The 21,053-nt window shown below is 36.2% G+C and overlaps 1 protein-coding gene across 5 annotated transcripts in view; it reads right to left on the minus strand.

Moving 5' to 3' along the window:
• Window positions 1-21,053, minus strand: part of ARID4B (AT-rich interaction domain 4B) — a 146,634-nt gene that overhangs the window by 48,448 nt on the left and 77,133 nt on the right. For all 5 annotated transcript variants that reach the window (XR_006777078.2, XM_045783458.2, XM_045783459.2 and 2 more), the window contains exons 7-12: window positions 20,745-20,836; window positions 12,976-13,114; window positions 7,767-7,846; window positions 5,971-6,047; window positions 4,612-4,766; window positions 1,623-1,695 (exon numbers count right to left, since the gene is read on the minus strand). Coding sequence is in view for 4 of the 5 variants with exons in the window: in XM_045783458.2 (XP_045639414.1) it covers window positions 1,623-1,695; window positions 4,612-4,766; window positions 5,971-6,047; window positions 7,767-7,846; window positions 12,976-13,114; window positions 20,745-20,836 (616 nt within the window). In the remaining variant the exon portion in view is untranslated. The remainder of the gene's footprint in view (window positions 1-1,622; window positions 1,696-4,611; window positions 4,767-5,970; window positions 6,048-7,766; window positions 7,847-12,975; window positions 13,115-20,744; window positions 20,837-21,053) is intronic.

Raw genomic sequence — 21,053 nt, forward strand, 5'->3', positions numbered from 1 at the left:
GAGGGAGAGAGAGAATCCCAAGCACAATCCCCGCGGAGCGCAGAGCCCAACATGGGACTGGATTTCATGACTCATGAGATCATGACCTGAACCGAAACCAAGAGTCGAACACTCAACTGACTGAGCCACCCAGGCGCCCCTAGTTTTGTTTCTTTCTAATGTGAACCACGCAAAGCAAGGACACTAAAACTACCAAACCATTAGAAGGTGGTAGAGGAAATAATGTGATGGAGATACAACTGTGGCCCTTTCAAAACAACCTATGACTGGCATGGTCATATTTTATCACTCTTTCTAATACTAGCTTTTTAAATTTTCTACACTTTTTTACTTATATAAAAGCCTAAGAAATTGCTTACCTTCTTAGGCCAAGCCTCCTTTCACAGACAGAAATAATACAGAAAGCAAAGACATTTCATATCAAACAATAAAAAGATACCTACGTTACAGTAGCCACTATCACTTATGAGAGCAAAAGACAACAGAGCCGGCTTCTACTTATCAGCAATACAAACGAGGATTTAAAAAATATTAATTGCCATCCCCCAAGAAAATTAATTCCCAGAGTACTGTGGCACTTTCAAATATTATTCATTCATTTTGTCCTTCTCCTCAGTTAAAAAGCTTTCTGCCTCTCCCCACTCGCTTTCTAGCATCTTCCCAGGAAAAGAATCACTATACTCCGAAGAGCAGATAAGCAACAGAGTAACAGCTGTAGTTACTAGAGGACTAATTCACTACCTTAAATTAAAGGTTAGCACCTATACCTCTTTCCCTCAATCCTTGCATTTCTTTAACAACATTAGGCAGATTCAAACAGCTAAGCCCAGGTTTACCTTGAGACACTGTCACCTTTCTCTACGTCTAACTCTCTCTGGATGGTTTAATTCTCTTAGTTCTGTGTGGCTGGGTCACAAGAAGACTTACCACCCATCTTAGAGGTATGATGTCTCTCTCCCTCCCTCTCCCTCTCCCTCACATGTACACATACACAAATACACACACAGAGAGGCATCCTAGGTATATCAAACAGCGAGTCTGGAGAGGGAAGCTTTTATTTTTTTATATATATATTTTTTAAAGATTTTACTTATTTATTTGAGAGACAGTGAGAGAGAGAGGACAAGCAGGGTGAGGGGCAGAGGGAGAAGCAGACTCCCCGCTGAGCAGGGAGCCCGATGTGGAACTCGATCCCAGGAAGCGGAGATCATGACCTGAGCTGAAGACAGACACTTAACCAACTGAGCCACCCAGGCGCCCCAAAGAGGGGGGCCTTTAAATAGAAGCACCAATGTAGGTGCAAATAAAATGGTACTATGATTCCCATTCTGCTACTGCTCCCTAGTATTAAGAGTTCTTTGTGGACCCAAGGATGGGTGCCAGATAGATAGCCAGGACAGAATACAGGCCATATAGGTCCATGGCCATAATATCCATCAAAAAACTGTCAAAGTCCTCATTCCATTTACTATATGACAGATACTATGCTAGGTGCTGGCAACGCTGGCAATCAAGAGAGCCATGATTACTAGTGACACAAAGCTTAATGAACAGAATTCTCATTTTTAAAGTATTATCTATATGATACAATTTAACATTAATCATGAATTAAAAAAACTCACCTCTATCCTCCATAAATTTGTATAACTGCTGAAGAAAGTTCTCCCTTTCTTCTGGAAATGGTTCTATTTCTTCCTAATTTTAGTCACAGAAGAAGAGAATATTATTTTCCTCAAGGAAACATTTTAATAATACAAGATTTCCTACCAACAGCAGAGACTAATACTCACTAAAATATTTCAAAGGCTTTTTTTACCAAGTAAAAATTATTTCTTAACACTGAGCTGTTCAAAACCAGGCAAGCCTAGACATTTTATGCTTTCCAAAGGAATATGTCCTAAAAGGTATATCAGTAGTGACAATTCCAAATGTAAATTCTCATATAAGAAATGAAACTTAGAAAGACGGCACATGAGCTTTTTACCATATCAGATATCTATTCTTTAAATCAGGGCCACAGGCTCAAGAAGACCTACTCTCACTTATAGTAAACTGGGTCAGGGTTTAACATCAAAACTGACTCTCTTGTTGCTCCTCCGGAACTACACAGGTGTGGGTCCCACTAGCTGTAACTACAATTATCCTTCATTATATATAGCCCCACTGTATAGCACTTCAAGCTTATAAAATCAGTAAAGTGGGGAACAAACTTGATCTACAATACCTGAAGATTCAGACTTAGGGAAATCTTCAAGTAATAAAATAGTTCCCCGATTTATCAATTACAAGGGAGGGACTAGCTTCTTGCTGCTGTGGCCAGGGGCTGTGGCAGTAGGGAGCTGGTCCTGAAGCGACCTGCAAGGAGCAGGGTAGTAGGTGAGATGGAGGAACTCATCAATTCAGTGACTATCATCCATTCAACAAAGCCCTTAATGAGCACCAGTAAGTGTAGGCACTATGCTAGGTGCTGAATCAAATAAAAGAAACACACGCGATGGAGCCTGCCATTAGAGAACACGATTAGGAGTGACTGCAAAGAAAGTGATTCAAAAGCCACACGGAGGCCTTACAGTTACTCTGGCTGAAACAAATGTATCTCTAATGGTAAAACTTAAGAGCATACTTTTCAAGTGATTATCTAAACAAATCCACCATTTTAATTCTAAAAATCATGTGTCTAAGGCCATTGTTTTGACATTTACCCCTTTATTTTTAAAAGCTAGCAGAGCAAAGGAAGGCAAGTTAAAAACCAGAAACAAAATCCATGCTGATAAACTTTTAGGTCTGCTGGTTGAGCAGAGAAGAATAAATGACAATTATTAATTTGTTTATTAAAAAAATCTGCACTTCTCAATTTAAACATGGTCCGCAGAAGCTAGGCTTTGGTAAAGTAAACAGATACAAATCTAAGGGAATCTACTCTCTAGATATTATCTTAGATGCCCCCTGATACATATGTGACTTTCATAAACTGCCAAATGTATTCCTGTCACAAAAATCTTCCAGTGAAGTTTTTATTTAACTTAAGAAAACGTTTAAGCTGGAAACCAGATTTGCTTTTACAAAAACATTTATAAAGCAAATACAAGCAACAAAAATTTTAGTAACTAATACTTATTGACCCTCATTTATTTACATGTTATGCATTCTGACAGACACTCTTTCAAGTAACACAGGGTTCTTTACCCTCGAGGAGCTTATAGGGGAGAAAACAGACAATAAGCTGGGGCGGTGCAGGGAGGTATAAATAACAAAAACATGCACAAGGAATGATATTAGGTTAGATTAGCAAATGGAGTGATTGACCTTCCTCGGGTGAGGGAGGGGATACTTCACAGAAGGTTTCCCTTTACAGAGGTGACATGTTAGTAGGGTTTTGAAAACTGAACAGGAGTTGGCCAGGCTAAGTGGGGGAGAACAGGGAAGGGCACTGTAGGCAACGGGCAATGGTATGTGTACAGGCTGAGTAGAAACAAGGTATGTCATTTAATATGGCTACAACATCAAGTTCAAAGTGGCAAGTATGCCAAGAGAAGGGATATAAAGGTGGGGCCTGACTGTAAAGGAGGTTCTGTAAGTGAAGCTTGACTTTTAGGGTGGTAAGAAACTACTGGGGCAGTTTTAAGCAAAGGATTGCTTGTTCATTTTGGCATTTTAAACAGAAAGCAGTGGGGAAGACTGAAGCCGAGAAACTTTTACACTACACACTGTCATCATAAAGTACTATCATAAAACATAAACTCTAAAACAATCCTATTTCATCAATAGTTGGTTCATTACAGTTAGATGGCAGAATTTAATAACTTACCTAAAATATTACATATGGACATTAACTTAGTTTCCTGAAAACATTCAGTCCAATTGACTTGATGGTCAAATATATAGTCTTCACTATCTGTACCATTCACCAATAACTTTTAGGAAGTCATTCAACAGACCATTAACGAGTACGGTGGTGCAATGTCACTAGTAATATCATGGACATTTTTTGTTGGTACTTATCATTGCTAGACCTAAAGTACCATTTACAGTAAAATCTAAAACTTTATCTCCTTGATCCATATAAATTCAAAGATGCCTTAATTATGATCTGATGAGTACTATCCACCCATTTGTATTAGATACAATTAAGATTCTCTGAATCAAAGAGCTATTAATCCTTTTTTGCTGATTATTCTTTTAATAATACTAGATGGAAGACATACTTTATACTTCTCTAGGTATTCAATAAAATATGCAGATGAAAACACTGTAGGAGGTGACGGCTGGCCACACAATGATGAAAAGCATGTGAAAGCAGCGCTTGGCTATATTAGGTGGGTTATTTCCCTTATTATCTGATAAACCAAAAGCACGGCAAGGTTAAGAAACATTTTTGAGGTTTCTGAAATAACTACACTTAATATTTTTAATTCAGAAGACCATATTTCTATTTTAAATAAGCAAGCAAACTACTTGGTTATGATGGATAGCACAAGCACATTTTTATTATGAAAAATTTCTAATACTAAAAACACTAAAGTGAGTGATGACTTTGTGCCAAATCCTAACTCACAGAGGAAACCCAACTGTTACTCTGAATTTTAAAAGACATCAACTGTTTGTCCTTACCTCTTCTTCACTGCTATTATCCTCCTTTTCCTTTTCGTCATCTTCCTCCTCCTCTTCTTCCTCTGCCTCGCTGCTAGAACTATCTTCCTTCAGTTCGGTCTTCCAGTTAGCAGGAATAGTTCTACTTTTATGAAATTCAAGGGCCTGATCAAAGGCTGCAGAGAGGACCAAAACTATGTGAACTGGAGAAATTAAGACAACTGATTTGTCTAATAACATTAAACAAGATAAAAAAAAAAAAGTTAACCGCTGTGCTAATACCACTGACATTTATCAAGTGTTGCTGTGTGCCAGGCACTGTGCACTGCAGCGACTCACTTAAATACCCAGCAGTCCTAACATCGGGCACCCAATTTACAGATGGCAAACTACTGCTATTGGAAGGTTACTTAGGTTCAAACAAATACAATGGAAAAGAGCAGGTTTTTTTCTTTTAAACAAAAATTAAACATGCCTAGTAAAAACAACTTTAAGACAGGTAAATTTCTGGGGCGCCTGGGTGGCACAGTCATTAAGCGTCTGCCTTCAGCTCAGGGCGTGATCCCAGCGTTCTGGGATCGAGCCCGGCATCAGGCTCCCCCTCTGGGAGCCTGCTTCTTCCTCTCCCACTCCCCCTGCCTGTGTTCCCTCTCTCGCTGGCTGTCTCTCTCTGTCAAATAAATAAATAAAATCTTAAAAAAAAAAGACAGGTAAATTTCTGATCACTGGTCCAACAAATGACTATTAAATAGCATTATATACCAAGCACAGAGCCACTTTAATGAACATACAATAGCTGAAAATATACTATAGATACATCATCTTCATTCCTAGTAAAACCTGACTTAAAATTATATTATTAGCTTAAACCAAAATTAGCGAGACAAATTATTATGGGCATGAACTATAAGCCACAAATTCTTGGTGATTTTCAACTTGGGCAATAAGAAAATAAAGTTGTCTACAATGCCAAAAATCAAGTAAGAAAGGCAATTATGGTATATTCCTCAATAAAATATAACTCTCCTTATACTATGAGAAATGCCAAATCGAAATTACTTTTGATTCCTGTTTCTACCATCCTCAGGAACTAATATGTTATTTACTGGGCAAAAGCAAGTCTATAGTAATTGGCTGATGATCTAGTACCTTCCCACTCTTAGACTACTGCCCCGATCATAAGCTAAAAAAGAAAAAGCAGCCCTATAATAGCAAAAGACACACGGATTTACAAAAGTATAATTCACACAGAACCAAATAGAGCTTCAAAGACAGAACTTCAAAAATATGTATTTTTTAAAGAGCAAAACCAAGTTTGATCTTCAAAAACACTTCAGCAGTTTTTAAATTAACCATAAATTATTCCAAGATGATCCTTACCTTGTTTTAATATAGCATCAGGCTTTGGTGCAGTGTCACTAGTAATTTCATGGACATCCTTTCTTGGCACTGAAGTACTACATCATTTTTTTTTAATTTTAAAGAAAAAAAAAAGCCACAAAAACACAACAGAGATTAAGAGTCCAATTACACACCACAGAAAGATACTGAAAATATGGAAACATTAACATTTACAATGAAAGTGACTGCACAGTGTTCCAATTCCCAAATAAAATGCTAGGCAGGATGTAAAATATGTAATCACCTACAGAATGACCCCTCCTTGAGAGATATTTTACGAGGTATTCTCAAATATCAAAGAGTCCCTGACTAAATGCAATAACGAAAATATTGATCCTGCTATCCAAAATAATAATAAATGAAAATATTTGGATAGCAGGATCAATCCAATAAAAAAGAAGTCAAATAGTAAGAATGTGCCATTGTCTTGGGATAATCACAAGAGATGACTAAATTTAAGACTGGAAGAAAATGTACTTGCTTATAATGTAAATGTTCTTTTAATAATTGTTTTTAAACTGTATTCTGGGCTCACAAGCAAACATCTAATATATAATTTAAGATCCTTCATGGAACTTCTCAACCATAGGGAGAGGGTCAGATGCAAGCAATGGGGAGAGTTTCTATCATATATATGACATACACCTCCTATCTTACAATAATAAATCACTGATCTGCAACATTCAGCTCTTCTGCATTTGGCTTGTATCAATCTACAAAAGCCTGAAAACTATTCCAAATACATTTTTTAACCTGCCTATTTTTTTAATTTATTTTAAAAATTTCAAATACATACAAAAGGAGATAGAACAGTGCAATGAACCACCACATATCCACTACCCAATTACGATAATCATGAACTCATAGTCACTGTTTCATTTACATCCCTACCTACTTCCTCCCACCCCACATGTGGATTATTTTACAGCAAATCCCAGATACTGTATAATTTGATTTATGATATACTTCATTATGAAGCTTTAAAAGAAAATTCTTTTTAAAACTATAACAAATACCAGTACTACACATTTAAAAATTAACAATAATTTCTTTATATCATCAAACCATTATTCAATTTCTGTGTTCAAATTTCTGATTACCTCAGTTTTGTTAAAGTGGATTTCATAGATTGTTTTTAAAAATCACTTTTCAGAACCTGAAAACCCAAACACCAATCTTAAAACATGATGATCCTTTTAAGGTACAGACATGGAATAAGGCAAAGTATAAAATATATGACTCTTCTATTCGCACAATTCTTTAAAAAAAAAAAATAGAAATTCGTAACTCAGTTCCAAAAGAGTTCTACAGGAAAAATCACTTGAACACCTAACATACCTTTATAATACTACTGCAGAAGTTGAATGTTATATAACAGCTATCAGTGTAACCATTAGACAGAACTAAAAATATTAGAGCCCAATTAAACATTCCAGAACAATAAACATAACAATAAATACAGCAATCAAATATTAGCTATAGTAGATATATCTAAATTTGCCTCAACAAATCACCAGGTACTATACAGGCAAATATTAACAAACTAGGCAATACTGAGAGTCTAGAAACTCTGGGAGTTTAGAAAAAAACAAAATGAACAAGGAAAGCAGACTGTAAGACCACTTAAATGATAATGTGAAAAACGATCATACTTTGAAACATTCTGTATGATGAAAAGTAAAAGCATAAGTCATTAGAAATTAGAAATAATTTATCATTTACTATCCTAACTTGGAAAAACAGCGTGTTTTTCATCCCTAGTGAATCATACTTACAATTTGCCATCTTTGAAAGATCGAACAAGAATATTGTCTTTTTTCACGGCAATTTCATCACTACAATCAGGACAAACCACCTTTAAAAAAAAGGGTAAAACTATTAGAACTGAAAGCACATTTATAGATATTTACGTAAGTATCAACTATTTAAATCCTTTCAAAAAACAGTTTCAGCTTAAAGTTTAAAAACTAATTTTAGTCTGTAGGGTAAACAGCTACACACATGTGGGAATACACACAAGTAATTTTAAATTTACATCCTCTACCCTTCCAGCTCTCTGGATTCCCCACACTGTTTTTGGCACAGGCTTGTGTTGAAAGCAGAAACATGGCCATGCCTAGAAGGATGCTGCGGACCAAGTTCTAGTCAGAAATAGAACGCCGGCATACAAGGGGAAAACGGAGGAAAAGCCTGAGCCTTAACAGAGGGTGTGCAGCATGGCCAGGGGAACAGCGGGAACCAAAACGGCAGCCAGAATCAGAAGCTCAATCAGAGCAGTCTCAATCTTTAAAAAGATATAGATAAGGTTCTACTTACTATTTACATTTAAACATATACAACGGGCACTAAAATTTCTTTCTTTTTTTAAGATTTTATTTATTTATTTGACAGAGAGAGGGACAGCCAGCGAGAGATGGAACACAAGCAGGGGGAGTGGGAGAGGAAGAAGCAGGCTCCTAGCGGAGGAGCCTGATGTGGGGCTTGATCCCAGAACGCTGGGATCACGCCCTGAGCCGAAGGCAGACGCTTAACGACTGCGCCACCCAGGCGCCCCTAAAATTTCTTCATAATACTACCTACTCTAAAAAGTAAACATTTTTAAAAGGACATGGAGGCTGAGTAGGACTGATCACTACCCAAGAGAGGACTTAGCTAGAGCCACCTCAGCTGCTATTTAAAATGAGGTTAAAGCGGCCCTTCCCAAAGACTAATGCAAGACACCTATAAATTTTTAGTATTTTAATTCCAAGACAGCCCACTATGTATACCAAGAACAAGTTAACAGAACAGTTATATTTCTAAATGAAAAATGAGCTAAGTAAGTATGACAGGTTTGTTTTAAGGATGGGCTCATCGGCTCTGAAAAATGACGCAATGGTACAGAAAGGCACGTACTCTCTCCACAGGTCAGAAAGGAGCGAGAAACAGGTTAGTTTTAATTCAGTTTTTAAGAAGTTAGTTCACAGAACCGCGATGCCCTTCAACAGACGAATGGATTAAGAAGTTGTGGTCCAGGGGCGCCTGGGTGGCACAGCGGTTAAGCATCTGCCTTCGGCTCAAGGCATGATCCCGGCGTTATGGGATCGAGCCCCACATCAGGCTCCTCCGCTATGAGCCTGCTTCTTCCTCTCCCACTCCCCCTGCTTGTGTTCCCTCTCTCTCTGGCTGTCTCTCTCTCTGTCGAATAAATAAATAAAAAAATATTAAAAAAAAAAAAAGAAGTTGTGGTCCATATGTACAATGGAATATTACTCAGCTATCAGAAAGAACGAGTTCTCAACATTTGCTGCAACATGGACGGCACTGGAGGAGATAATGCTAAGTGAAATAAGTCAAGCAGAGAAAGACAATTATATGATTTCTCTCATCTATGGAACATAAGAACCAGGAAGATCGGTAGGGGAAGAAAGGGATAAAGAAAGGGGGGGTAATCAGAAGAGGGAATGAAACATGAGAGACTATGGACTCTGAGAAACAAACTGAGGGCTTCAGAGGGGAGGGGGGTGGGGGAATGGGATAGACTGGTGATGGGTAGTAAGGAGGGCACGTATTACATGGTGCACTGGGTGTTATACACAACTAATGAATCATCGAACTTTACATCAGAAACCAGGGATGTACTGTATGGTGACTAACATAATTAAAAAAAACATTAAAAAAAAAAAAGAAGTTAGTTCACAGTTTCCATAACTGCAACTGCATTGCACTAGGCATTCTTTAAATGTTGATGGCATTCTGAACGAACTCCCTGATGAAAGAAGCCTTTTGTATGTTATTAGCATCAAGGGAAACTTCCCTGTCATTTCAAAAAAAGTCCTGAAGTAAATGCTTAGCATTTGCTCAGGGACTCCTCTTGTCACACTACAGATACTGACTGCCACCTAGAGGTACTGTACTAGATGCCAGAGAACAAGGGACCAGGACACTCACTGATCCTCCCCACATGGAGTTTGCACCCTAGAGCCAGGAAGACAAGCACTGAACAAGTCAGAGCACGTGCATTTAACTGCTACTGTGTTAAGTCCTTATCTGGGTAGTCAGGGACTGCTTTCTTGAAGACACAACATTCAAGCTCAGCTTTCAAGGTTGAGTAGGAATTGGCCTGACAAAGGATGTACATGGATGCACGTGTGTGTGGTCTAAGGGGTGCGCTGCAAGCACTGGAAACAAATAATGGGAAGGGCCAGAGACAGCAAGCACTGGAACCCGTCCCAGAGAGCAAAAGAAGATCAGTGTGCTAACTTTCTGCCTGGACTGATTAAGGGAGATAAGAAGGGTTCAGATTTTTCCAGTCTTTTAGGCCATGTTAATTCTTAGGATAAAATCTAAAATCCCTAAGGAAAGGCTCTGAAGCAGGATAATGTTATAATAGATCTGCCTTATAAAAATTACTTTGAAAAAATGAAAATAAAAATTTATTTGGGGGCGCCTGGCTGGCTCAGTCAGAAGAACATATGACCCTTAATCTAGGGGTCTTGAATTCAAGCCCCACGTGGGGGGGGGGGGCAGAGATAACTTAAATAAATAAAACTTTTTTAAAAAAAGAATAAAATAAAATAAAATAAGAATAAAAAAATTACTTTGGCTGTTATAAAGAAAATGGGCCAGAGAAGGGCAAGAGTTGAAAGAGACAAAGCCACCACAATCATCCAGGTAAGAGAGGTGGTGAGTCGGATGGAGAGTGGTGGCAATGACATATTAAAGGAAAGAGAATATTAGAGGTAATTACGGAAGTGAAGAGGTGAGTGAGCAGATGATACTCAGGTTTCTGTCTTGTGCAAATGATGTCATTCACTGTGAAAGGCAACACTGGAGTAGGGCCAAGTTTGGGAAGGAGGGAGAAGAGAATACGTTTAGTTTTAAACTTAAGTTTTGACATGGCTGGAGGACATCCAAATGGAGATACTAAATAGACAGATACCTAAGTCCAGAGCTCAGAATGGAAGTCTGAACTGTAAGATATAAACTTGGGAGTCAACAGTCTAAATACTGGGGGCTTAAACTTGGGTCTAAAACTGTGAACAAAATCTACCTTTTTCTTTTTTTCTCATGGGGTTTGCAGTCCTCCACTCTACCAACTGAGCTATTGAAGGACTCACACTTTCTCATGGGTTTCAAAAACTACACATATGGTAGCTTTGGCCAGTGCTGGTGGTGGTGTGTAAGTGGGTTTGCTTTCCATTCTGCCACAGGAACAATAATCCATACTTCACCCTGTTCACCCATGTATGTGATTTTCTTGGTCCCTAAGGCATTTCAGTTTGTTAACACTGCAACTGATGCTATAAAAGGGGATGAGATCACCCTAAAGGGAATAGAGTGATATATTCTGAACCTTGCACAACAACATTTTTAGGTTGGTGAGAGGAGAAACAGTGAAGGAAAATGAAAAGGAAGACTGTGTAAGTCATGGAAGCTAAGATTTCCTCCTGTTAAAATAGGATAAATACCCCCCCCCTTTTTTTTCAGTCTCAGGATTCAATGAGACTACTTATGTGAGCCAGCTTCACACAGGGTCTAGCCATGGCAGGTGCTCAACACATGGGGGCTACTTACAGGTCCTAGGAGTACACAAGCGTTTCCTAACACGGTGATGTTACTAACACTTGTCAAATTTACTCAATTTATAAAAACTAATTTTAAACATTGAAACCCAAATACTATATGTGATTATGTCAAGACTGTTTGATCAAGAACACAAGTTCACACTCTAGTTGACAAAAATTATTCATCACTGTCCAAAAGATCTCTATTTGGGGGAGAGGATTACATATATGAATAATTCTAAGATTCTGTAAACAATACTGTGATGGTTCCTATACCAATTACTGACAATTCAACATCATAAACCCTTAAATATTTTTCTCATCATCAAGGAAACTATTTAGAAACTATGGGTGAGAGAATCTTAATACTGAATATACTAACAGTGAAAAATTAATATTCCTGTTATTTTAGAAAAAGACACACAAAACTTTTTTTTTTTTTAAAGATTTCATTTATCCATTTGACAGAGATACAGACAGCCAGCGAGAGAGGGAACACAAGCAGGGGGAGTGGGAGAGGAAAAAGCAGGCTCATAGCGGAGGAGCCTGATGTGGGGCTCGATCCCATAACGCCGGGATCACGCCCTGAGCCGAAGGCAGACGCTTAACCACTGTGCCACCCAGGTGCCCCCAAAACTTTTTTAAAACAGGTTTTCGAAAGAAATTCTTACAAAGAAATCTTAGTGCTTTAGATCACATACACGGACACTTGAGTTTTCAGCTCACCATTAACCAAGTTACTTAACCTTTCCAATACTCAGTCTCTTGATTTCTAAGCGAGGATAAATAATATTACCTGCCTCATAGTCTTTGTAAAGGTCTTAACACAGTCCTTGCAGATAGCAGGCATCCAATAACTATTAGGATGGATAGATGGATATATGCAGAGGCACAAAAGTATCGTAAAGTATTTCTATTTATTACAACAAATAATTGCCCTCTTTAGTTTTGATTTTAAGATACAATGTAAGTTTTAATTGTAAGAGCCAGCACTTATTGGGCAATTACTTTGTGCAAAACACTGAACTGATAAGCATTCAGGATAAAGAATACACATCATGTTCACTGAAAAGAACGATAAATAGACATCATTTGCAGATAACAGTAGAAAAAGAAAGATTCTCTTCTTCTGCACTCTATTGCATGATGAATTTAGGAGTTTTAAAAGTTTGCATTATGAATCTGTTACCCAAAATAAAGACAGCAGTATAACGAACTCCCACATACATACCCTCTAAAATTACCATAATTTTGCCTTTCTTGGATGACTTTAAGAGTTCTTGGTACTCAAAGACGATTTTGAAAGTAATCTTTGTGTAAACTAAATGATGTTAAAACCATTTCCCTACTCTATGAAAAACACTAGTAAGATTACTAGTTGTTTTCTTCATGAACCTAAATAGTTGAAATTAAACTTTTTTATACTGAAGTTACTCACCAATGCAGGAAACCATAGTGCTTTCTTTTTATCCAAACTAACGTAATCTACACATACAACTTTTCCTAGTAGTTCATCAATCTGTTTCCTATCATCCTCATCTTCATCACTGGAGGATGAAGAAGACTCTTCCTCTGGTCTAGGGAAAGAAAAAAATAAGATATTTCCATTTATCTTCACAAAGAATGAGCATACCAAATTGATAAATACAGGTATTCTAGAAATCTTATCCCATTTTCTAAAACCTACAGAACGGCAAGTTTATATTTTTAAATAGTTTTCTAAATTTCTAAAGAATAAAAAAAAGGTTATCATTAGAAGAAAGCACATCATCTTCCTAAATATCCTTTGGGTTTATTTCATGCTACTTTAAAAGGTTAAGGGGGAAAAACAGAACAGAGTAACACTGGTCCCCAAATTCTCAAAGAGCTGAAGGTCCCATATGAAACACCCCAGTACTACACTAAAATATATTTAGATCCAACTCTCAGATTAAAGAAGTTCTAAAGATAGTAATTTTACACTCCCAGTTCAAAGCTAATTTTAAAAAGGGGAAGAAGATCTTTATTTATTGGGGGCTCAGGCTGGGGAGAGAAGACAATCTGATAAGAGATCACCAATGCTATCCTTAATATCAACTATACACAAACTAGGCATTGATAAAATGTACAGTACTGTTATTTTTTGTTATGTTAGAAATTCCTTTCAGTTTACATTGTATATTGGACTAATAAATTAGAAGGAAGTTCAGTGTCAGCAGAAAAAGGAACTATCTAAAGCCATCCACTTGTTGCTAGACAAAAGTAGAGCAAAAAGTAAAACGAAAAAGGAAAAACAAACAATAATTCTACTTTGAATCTGGTTCCAAGAAAGCCCACAATCAGTGTTAAAGAAAACAAAGATTCTAACAATTGAGTGCTCAAAACGCCCAGAGCAAGCAAAAACACTAAGAAATGAATAGACTGCAATGTACGTTCTTTTTTACAAAATTAAATAGAAGAATGGTTAGTATTAATTACCTATGGGGATGAAAACATTTTTGAGATAGTTGTCAATGACCAATTTCACTGACAAAAAATGTAAACTGACAGATTATTTTAAAATCTTAAACATGATTTAACTATTTGGTTGAATGAGACAAATCTAATATACTCTAAATTTGTCTTGATGCCTTTCCAAAGGGATGGCAACATAATATCACTCTTTTATATATTTCAACATAATTATAAAAAAAGCAAAAACTACTATAATAATATTAACTATTTTAGAGTGATATGGGAAATATCACTATTTGATTTCAATGATCAAGTGACTTAAGAATTGTCCCCTGGTAAAAACAAAGCAAATATTCCACGTTTGCTGCTGAGAACTAGTGCATTTCAAATGGCACTTAAAGCAGTTTAAAGTAGGGACATAGAAAGGAAGTAGGATGTAAAAAAAAACAATATGCCTTCATATTAGCAAAGCACAAAGCCTCAAAAATAAGCACACAGCTTGGGATAGTAATGACAGACTTCCCAAGTGTGAGTTCTAATTGATTAGAAGTGTTTCTCAAGGGCAATGACTTTTATCTCATCGCTTTCTAATGACTATAGAAGACAACCAACCTTAAAACCATAATTACTGCTTTTTCAAAGCAGTTATAAAAAACTTATTCAGCTAGGATTTAATGGACACCCTTTATGTCATTATCATTTGCTAGACAAAAGTCCCAATATCACGAATAACACATATCAAATCCGTAAAACATAGAGAGAGAAAACTGGGCTTTATTTGCCTAACAAAGTCATCTGCATCTTCATGAAAATTCTCATTTCTTTCTTAAGACTTCAGTGTGAAGACTTCAGACATAAGAAAGTGACGTATAAAAAAAAAAAGTGACTGCCTACAGGAAACACCTATCCATCTTTCATATTAAATGTCCAAGTTCCACTCTAAAACCACTGCCCATTTATGGACTAGATTTCCTGCTGCCCCCACCCCCGCAGACTTTGTTGGAAGAGTGCTCATTTCTCTCTCCTGTATCAATTTTTCTGCCTCTACTACGTTGAGTCCCATCAGTATACTGTTATTTCCATCAATATGTATTATTTCTCCCACTTAAAAAAAGAATCCCCTGATCTCACCTTCCCCACCAGCTGCAACCACCTCATTTCTCTACTCCCATTTGCAGTCAAACAGCTTGGAATGCTCAACTACTCGACATCTGGAAACCCTTTGACTCCTCTAAGTCTCTGTTCAAATGTCATTTCAATTAGGTGATCCTGACCATCTCATTCAAATTTACAACCTGCCTGCCCCAATCTCTCCTCTTTTATTCTTTACCCACAGCATTTACAAATCCATCATATAATATAATCTACTTAGTTCTTTCTTATGTTTTCTCTTTATTGCCCATCTCCCCTATATGAGAGAATATAAGCTCTAAGAGCAGAGATTTTATCAATGCCTGTTTTATTCACTGATATGTCCCAAGTACCTGAACAGTGCTTGGCACAAGCATAGATATTCAATAAATATTTGTTGAGTAAATAAATGAACTGAATAGATTTCTTTCTTTCTACTACGGTATTTCTAATTTTATTTTTCCTGAAATCACAGAATGTATACAAGCAGTATAATGTACACAACCAGTATAAACCACACCATTATATATACCTAAGACTCCTTTAACTCTTCCTCTTGGAGGAGTTCAGCCAGGAAGTAATTTACACAAGACACTCAATGAACTGGTTAACTAAAATAAATGAGAATCAAAAATATTTTAAGGGGCGCCCGGGTGGCTCAGTCAGTTAACCATCTGCCTTTGGCTCAGGTCATGATCCCAGGGTCCCGGAATCCAGCCCCACTTTGAGCTCCCTGCTCAGTGGGGAGTCTGCTTCTCCTTCTCCCTCTGCCCCTCCCCCTGCTTGTGCGTTCACGTGCTTTCTTTCTCTCAAATAAATAGAATAAAATTTAAGAATAAAAAATAATTTAAAAAACTATTTTAAGGGAACAAATACAGAGCAAGCAGAGAGCCTGCTTTGGTTTTATTCCCCTCTGACATCGTTGCTTCTTTGGTGGTAAGGTAGTATTTGCTTACAGAGCCAGAACAAAATAATGCACGGTCTTTGTGACATAACATCTGATGCCGCCACTGGAAACAAAGCTAACTACATAGAAATGTTTACCACCACAGACTAATAGCTAATTATTTAAAGCTGATCTCACATCACTATTAATTGTAAATTAATTGTGAATTAAGAAAGAAGAAATTTAGACATGTGCCAAAGAACAGCAGATGACAAGATACAAACAGAAAACTGACTTCAATGATCCTTATGATTTCAGGCAAGTAACTCAGTTTCAAATTTTGCAGACTAAATTAAAAACCTGTATTAGTCAGTATTAGGAAGTCTAACAACGTACAGCTCCTTAGAGATTAAAACATACAGAACATATGGACAGGTATATACTTACCAATAAAAGGGTTTTATTTTTTTTCCCAATTTTTAATCAAGAAGGAAACTAGAATCAAATTCTCGTATCAAAATAAAAGAGCAAATAATTAAAAAAAACTTCTAGAATTAGATAGTGGTACTGGTTATGCAATCTGTAAATACACTAAAAACACTGCACACTGTACACTTTACAAGGGTGAATTTTGGCATGTTAATTATATCTCAAGGAAAAATAATTTTTAAACATCTGCAGACCTATAAACACCACGTACACATCACTACTTTATTGGGTAAACTTTAGTACTGTCAATGGGTAAAATCCCTGCCCATAAATAATCTCTATCAAGAACAATTATAAGCTTTCTTATGATTTATTCTTTTTCTGAAGGAGAAAAAAAAATAACAGCAAGCAGACTGATTCCTACTGTAGCAGCTGCATATACACTTTTGCCAGGTTACTGGAAAACACTTTTGATGGGAGAGGGTACACAAACGTTTCCATAATTTCAGGTATTCTATTCTTTGGGCAGAATCAAACAAAACATCTGTATACAATGGCTAAATTATAAGGGCAAAATTCAATCAACTTATACATTGATTAAATGATCAATAACTTGCTTTAAAAAACTAAAATAGAGAATGATCTTTAGAAATTCTTGACTATATTAGAATTAACTAATTAAAGGTAGAATATAAATAAAACTCAATTGAAGGAAGGTGTCAAAGATAATCAATTTTGGAATAGATGGAGGCAGATTAACTGGTATGTGAATTAACAGTTGTTAAAAGAAAATAAAGGTAGTGAAATACTCATTAACAACAGATCTGGGGAATCCTGGGAAGAGATAACCTTATTTATCTTTATATAAAACTAAATTTTAAATGACAATCAGAAAATCAAAATGAAGACTTTTTTTAGTTGAGTAATGGAAGAGGAAATGAAGGTCAGATAAATGACCTTAAGGTCCAGGTCTAAGATTTTGTTGTAGAAAATCACTCAGAAAGGGAAGAAAGAACTTTGAGGAACTATAATTAAGGAGAAGGGAATTTCCAACTGTGGTACTTGCCTGTAGTGCCTACATATCATGGCGTTAAGTGCTAAGCAAGAACACTGTAACATCTCTTGGCAATGAGAATGACCACCAACCACAGTGAGGGGGAAGGAACAGCAAGCAAAACAAGATTACAGATGAGCAGGGCTTCGTTTCCTACAATAGTTAATTCTCAACCTCTGGTCTGCCTTCTTACTTTGCACATATGTGATACAATCCCAACAGTAAATCTTTCATTATACACAGAGATTCTCAACAGGAAAATTACTAACTTAGAATGTTTGCTGGAGTCTTTAGAAAGTAAAGATCAACTTACTCAGTGACAACCGCATGCTTTAATCTCATCTTCAAGAAAGGGAGACCTCAGCTAATAGATTTTTTAATACATCTTAAATCCGGGTCATTTTTGAAGATCACTCTAGGCAATACTCTATAAATTATCTTACTTTAAATTTATTTTTACACATGTAGATGACAGTTGAAGAAAGATAAAATATGTCTAAATATGATGCAATATTTTTCAAAATTCTTTAAAAAGAATTTTTCAAAATTCTTTAAAAAGAATTTTTGATAGATACAAAACCGTTTTTCCTACAATATGTATATAATATAAAATAATACAGAAATGTTGCTTTAAAAAATTCAAATAATATAGCCAAAAACAGTTCCACTTATCAGACATAAACACTGTAAGCAGAATTTTTACATACTCACATATAAACACATTTTTATGAAGTCATGTCACACTGATATTTCATGAAAATTTTTGCATTCAATACATGATGGTTGATATCTAGTATTTACACAGTGCTTCCTTTATAAACACTTTAAGGATATGAATTCATTTAATCTTTGCAACAATTCTGAGAGATAGGTAATACTATTATCTCAATTTTACAGATGAGAAAATTGAGGCATGAAGACTAAGTAATTTGCCCAAGGTTATATAGCAAGGAAGTGGCAGAGACAGTTACTCACACCAAGGCCACCTGGCTCCACAGTTCATACTCTTAACAATCAAGCCACACTGCCACTCTCGAAAGCTAGAGAAGTAGAAATCTTCGCTAAGGAAATAATTTTACATTAAATACACCCCACCTCACTATTCTGACATCACCGATCATAATTAGAAGTTGACTACAGAACTATGGAAGACTCTAATGAGCAATGGTAGGTAAAATTTTAATACGCAATTGAAGTCATTAATTTTCAAAGAGACATCTAAAGGTTTATCTTGTAAGTGCTTCAGTGAATATTCTATGGCAATAAAATATCCCTCTGGAAAAACTGATAACATTATTAGATCACAGTAACATCAAATAATCACAACAGGATTCTTTCATATGAATAATGCTATCATACATTTTTCATTTATTTTTCTTTCTGGATAGAACAAGTCATTTGCAGAAGAGTAAATAATAGTTATACCCTGAATACCCTAAAGAAAATCAAGTCATCAGCAAGCTAAATCACAAGTGAGAGAAATTATTCACTTAGTAATTAACTGAAAAACATCCTCTAAAAACTTCAGAGCGTAAAAAAAAAAAAAATGCATGGTCTGAATCACAAGTATAGTTGGAAAATACTAACATCAAATATTTTTTCAATGCAAGGATTAGTCTTTTAATTTCCTCCCTCAAATGAGTCATTATTTATTTACTGTTAGAACTAATGTAGAAAGTAATTGTACTCTACCTAAATAAGAGTCAATCAGTTGAATGGGAAAAGGCCCATGAAGCACGGGTGAGTTCAAGTCCTGGTCCTTTCCTTCCTGTGTTCCTTGGATTACTTACTGTCTCTGAGCCCAATTTCCCCAATTTTTAATATGGGTAAGAATAATACCTATCTTCAGGAGTTTGCTCTAAGGCTGAAAGTAAGCAATATGAGAGATAGTGCTTACCCAATTTCTATCTCCAAAGCTCGATCACAATTAGATTTAATACAGGATTCTAAATACTGAATGAAAGCACTCACTTACGCTAACGATTTCAATAATTCAACTCAACATTTATTTTTAACAGCCACTCTGACAATATTTGGGCTTAGACACGTTAAAATTATTTCAATTTTATCCAAGTGAAATGTTCAAAATTGTTTTTAAAATAACCTCCAATGGAATAAATTAAAAACCCATCCCCTTCTCCTGCTCCTATGGAGGCAACTATGTTTTTAACTATTTCATCTGTTTATTAATAGTTACTACCTTATCTCTAAATGATACTCTTATACTGATTTATACATTGTAGACATTATTCTATTGACTTCCTATTGTTAGTAGGACTTAATTTTATATTTAAGCCACCTCCTCTCCCTCCATCCTACTAAGGTTTCCTTTCTGATGTAATTTTCGGGAGCAGTTACCTAATGCCTATGCTACTTTTTCTCTATTTGTTATCATCATATCTTTAATTTCCCCCAACGTTCCATTATATTAGGTAATTGAGTCCACCTTTTTAATAGAGACTTCCATTCCTCCATTCTGCATTCTATTGACTACCAGCATCTAGTATTACTACGGAGAAATCTGATACCATTCTGCTTCCCAGTCCTTCGCAATAAAATATTTTTCTTTCTGAAACTGTTAGAAAATTGTTTCTTTATCTCTGATGAACCTTTGATCCTGTGATCCTTTTTAATTTAGAGCCTTTTGGAGCCTAAGCATGGCCCATTAAAAGTAATCTGTTAAATAGGCAGAATATATGTCACAACTGTTAGGCATAAAAATAAGTAAGGTAATTTCTTCAAGGAGATTAAGATTATTAGGAAGAAAACAAATACTACAATGACAATAACAGGTGAAATACTGTTTTTAACATTAAATAAATGCAAAGAATTTAGAGGGTTCAGAGGAAAGAAAACAGGTCTGTTTTCAAGGAAAGAGTAGGGACACAAAACAGTTCACAAAAAGGTGGGAGAATTTCTGTTGGAGATTGAATGAGTGAGACAATGACATGGAAGGGTGGCATTTCAGAAAGGAAAAAAAGAGCATGAATAAAAGCATGGTATCAGGAAAACAAGGATGTTTTCAGCGAAGGTTGACTGGTTCCATTCTGACTACAGCAGTAAGATACACGTAAGGAGAAATGGCAGGTAGATACACAACCGTTAAGGGTGGCTAAGCATGGAGAATCTCAAGCACCCGTGCTAAGGAGTCTGAAATTACTATGAGATCCAGTTAGCATTTTGCAAAGTACAATTTCAAATTAGTAACTCTTAAAACAATACTAGAAGGAGAAATGAATTCAGGTTCAACTAACAGTTATGAAAATGGACTTACATATGATTAGATCTTCTTCCTCTATTTGTTTTCTTCCCTATGACAGGAGTGCCAAAATGTTCAGGGTTGGTGAGTGGGAGCTGGTCTAATGTCTGTGGGTAAGAACATAAACCCATCAAAGTTACAACGTAGCAAGTTCTTCTTCCTTTTTAAACCAAATTTAAGAATATGCTTAGATTTGAAGATTAAAAACTGCCCCCAAGGAAGACTAAAATACAACTTTCCTAAGGATAGACAACTGTCATTTCAAAGATATAAGAATAAAGAAGAATGAACCCCTTATGGGGGGGGGGAGTGAGAAGAAATTAA

The sequence above is a fragment of the Ursus americanus genome, chromosome 6 (assembly GCF_024610735.1).
Source record: "Ursus americanus isolate L20-20 chromosome 6, mUrsAme1.1.p, whole genome shotgun sequence".
NCBI classification, from domain to species: Eukaryota; Metazoa; Chordata; class Mammalia; order Carnivora; family Ursidae; genus Ursus; species Ursus americanus.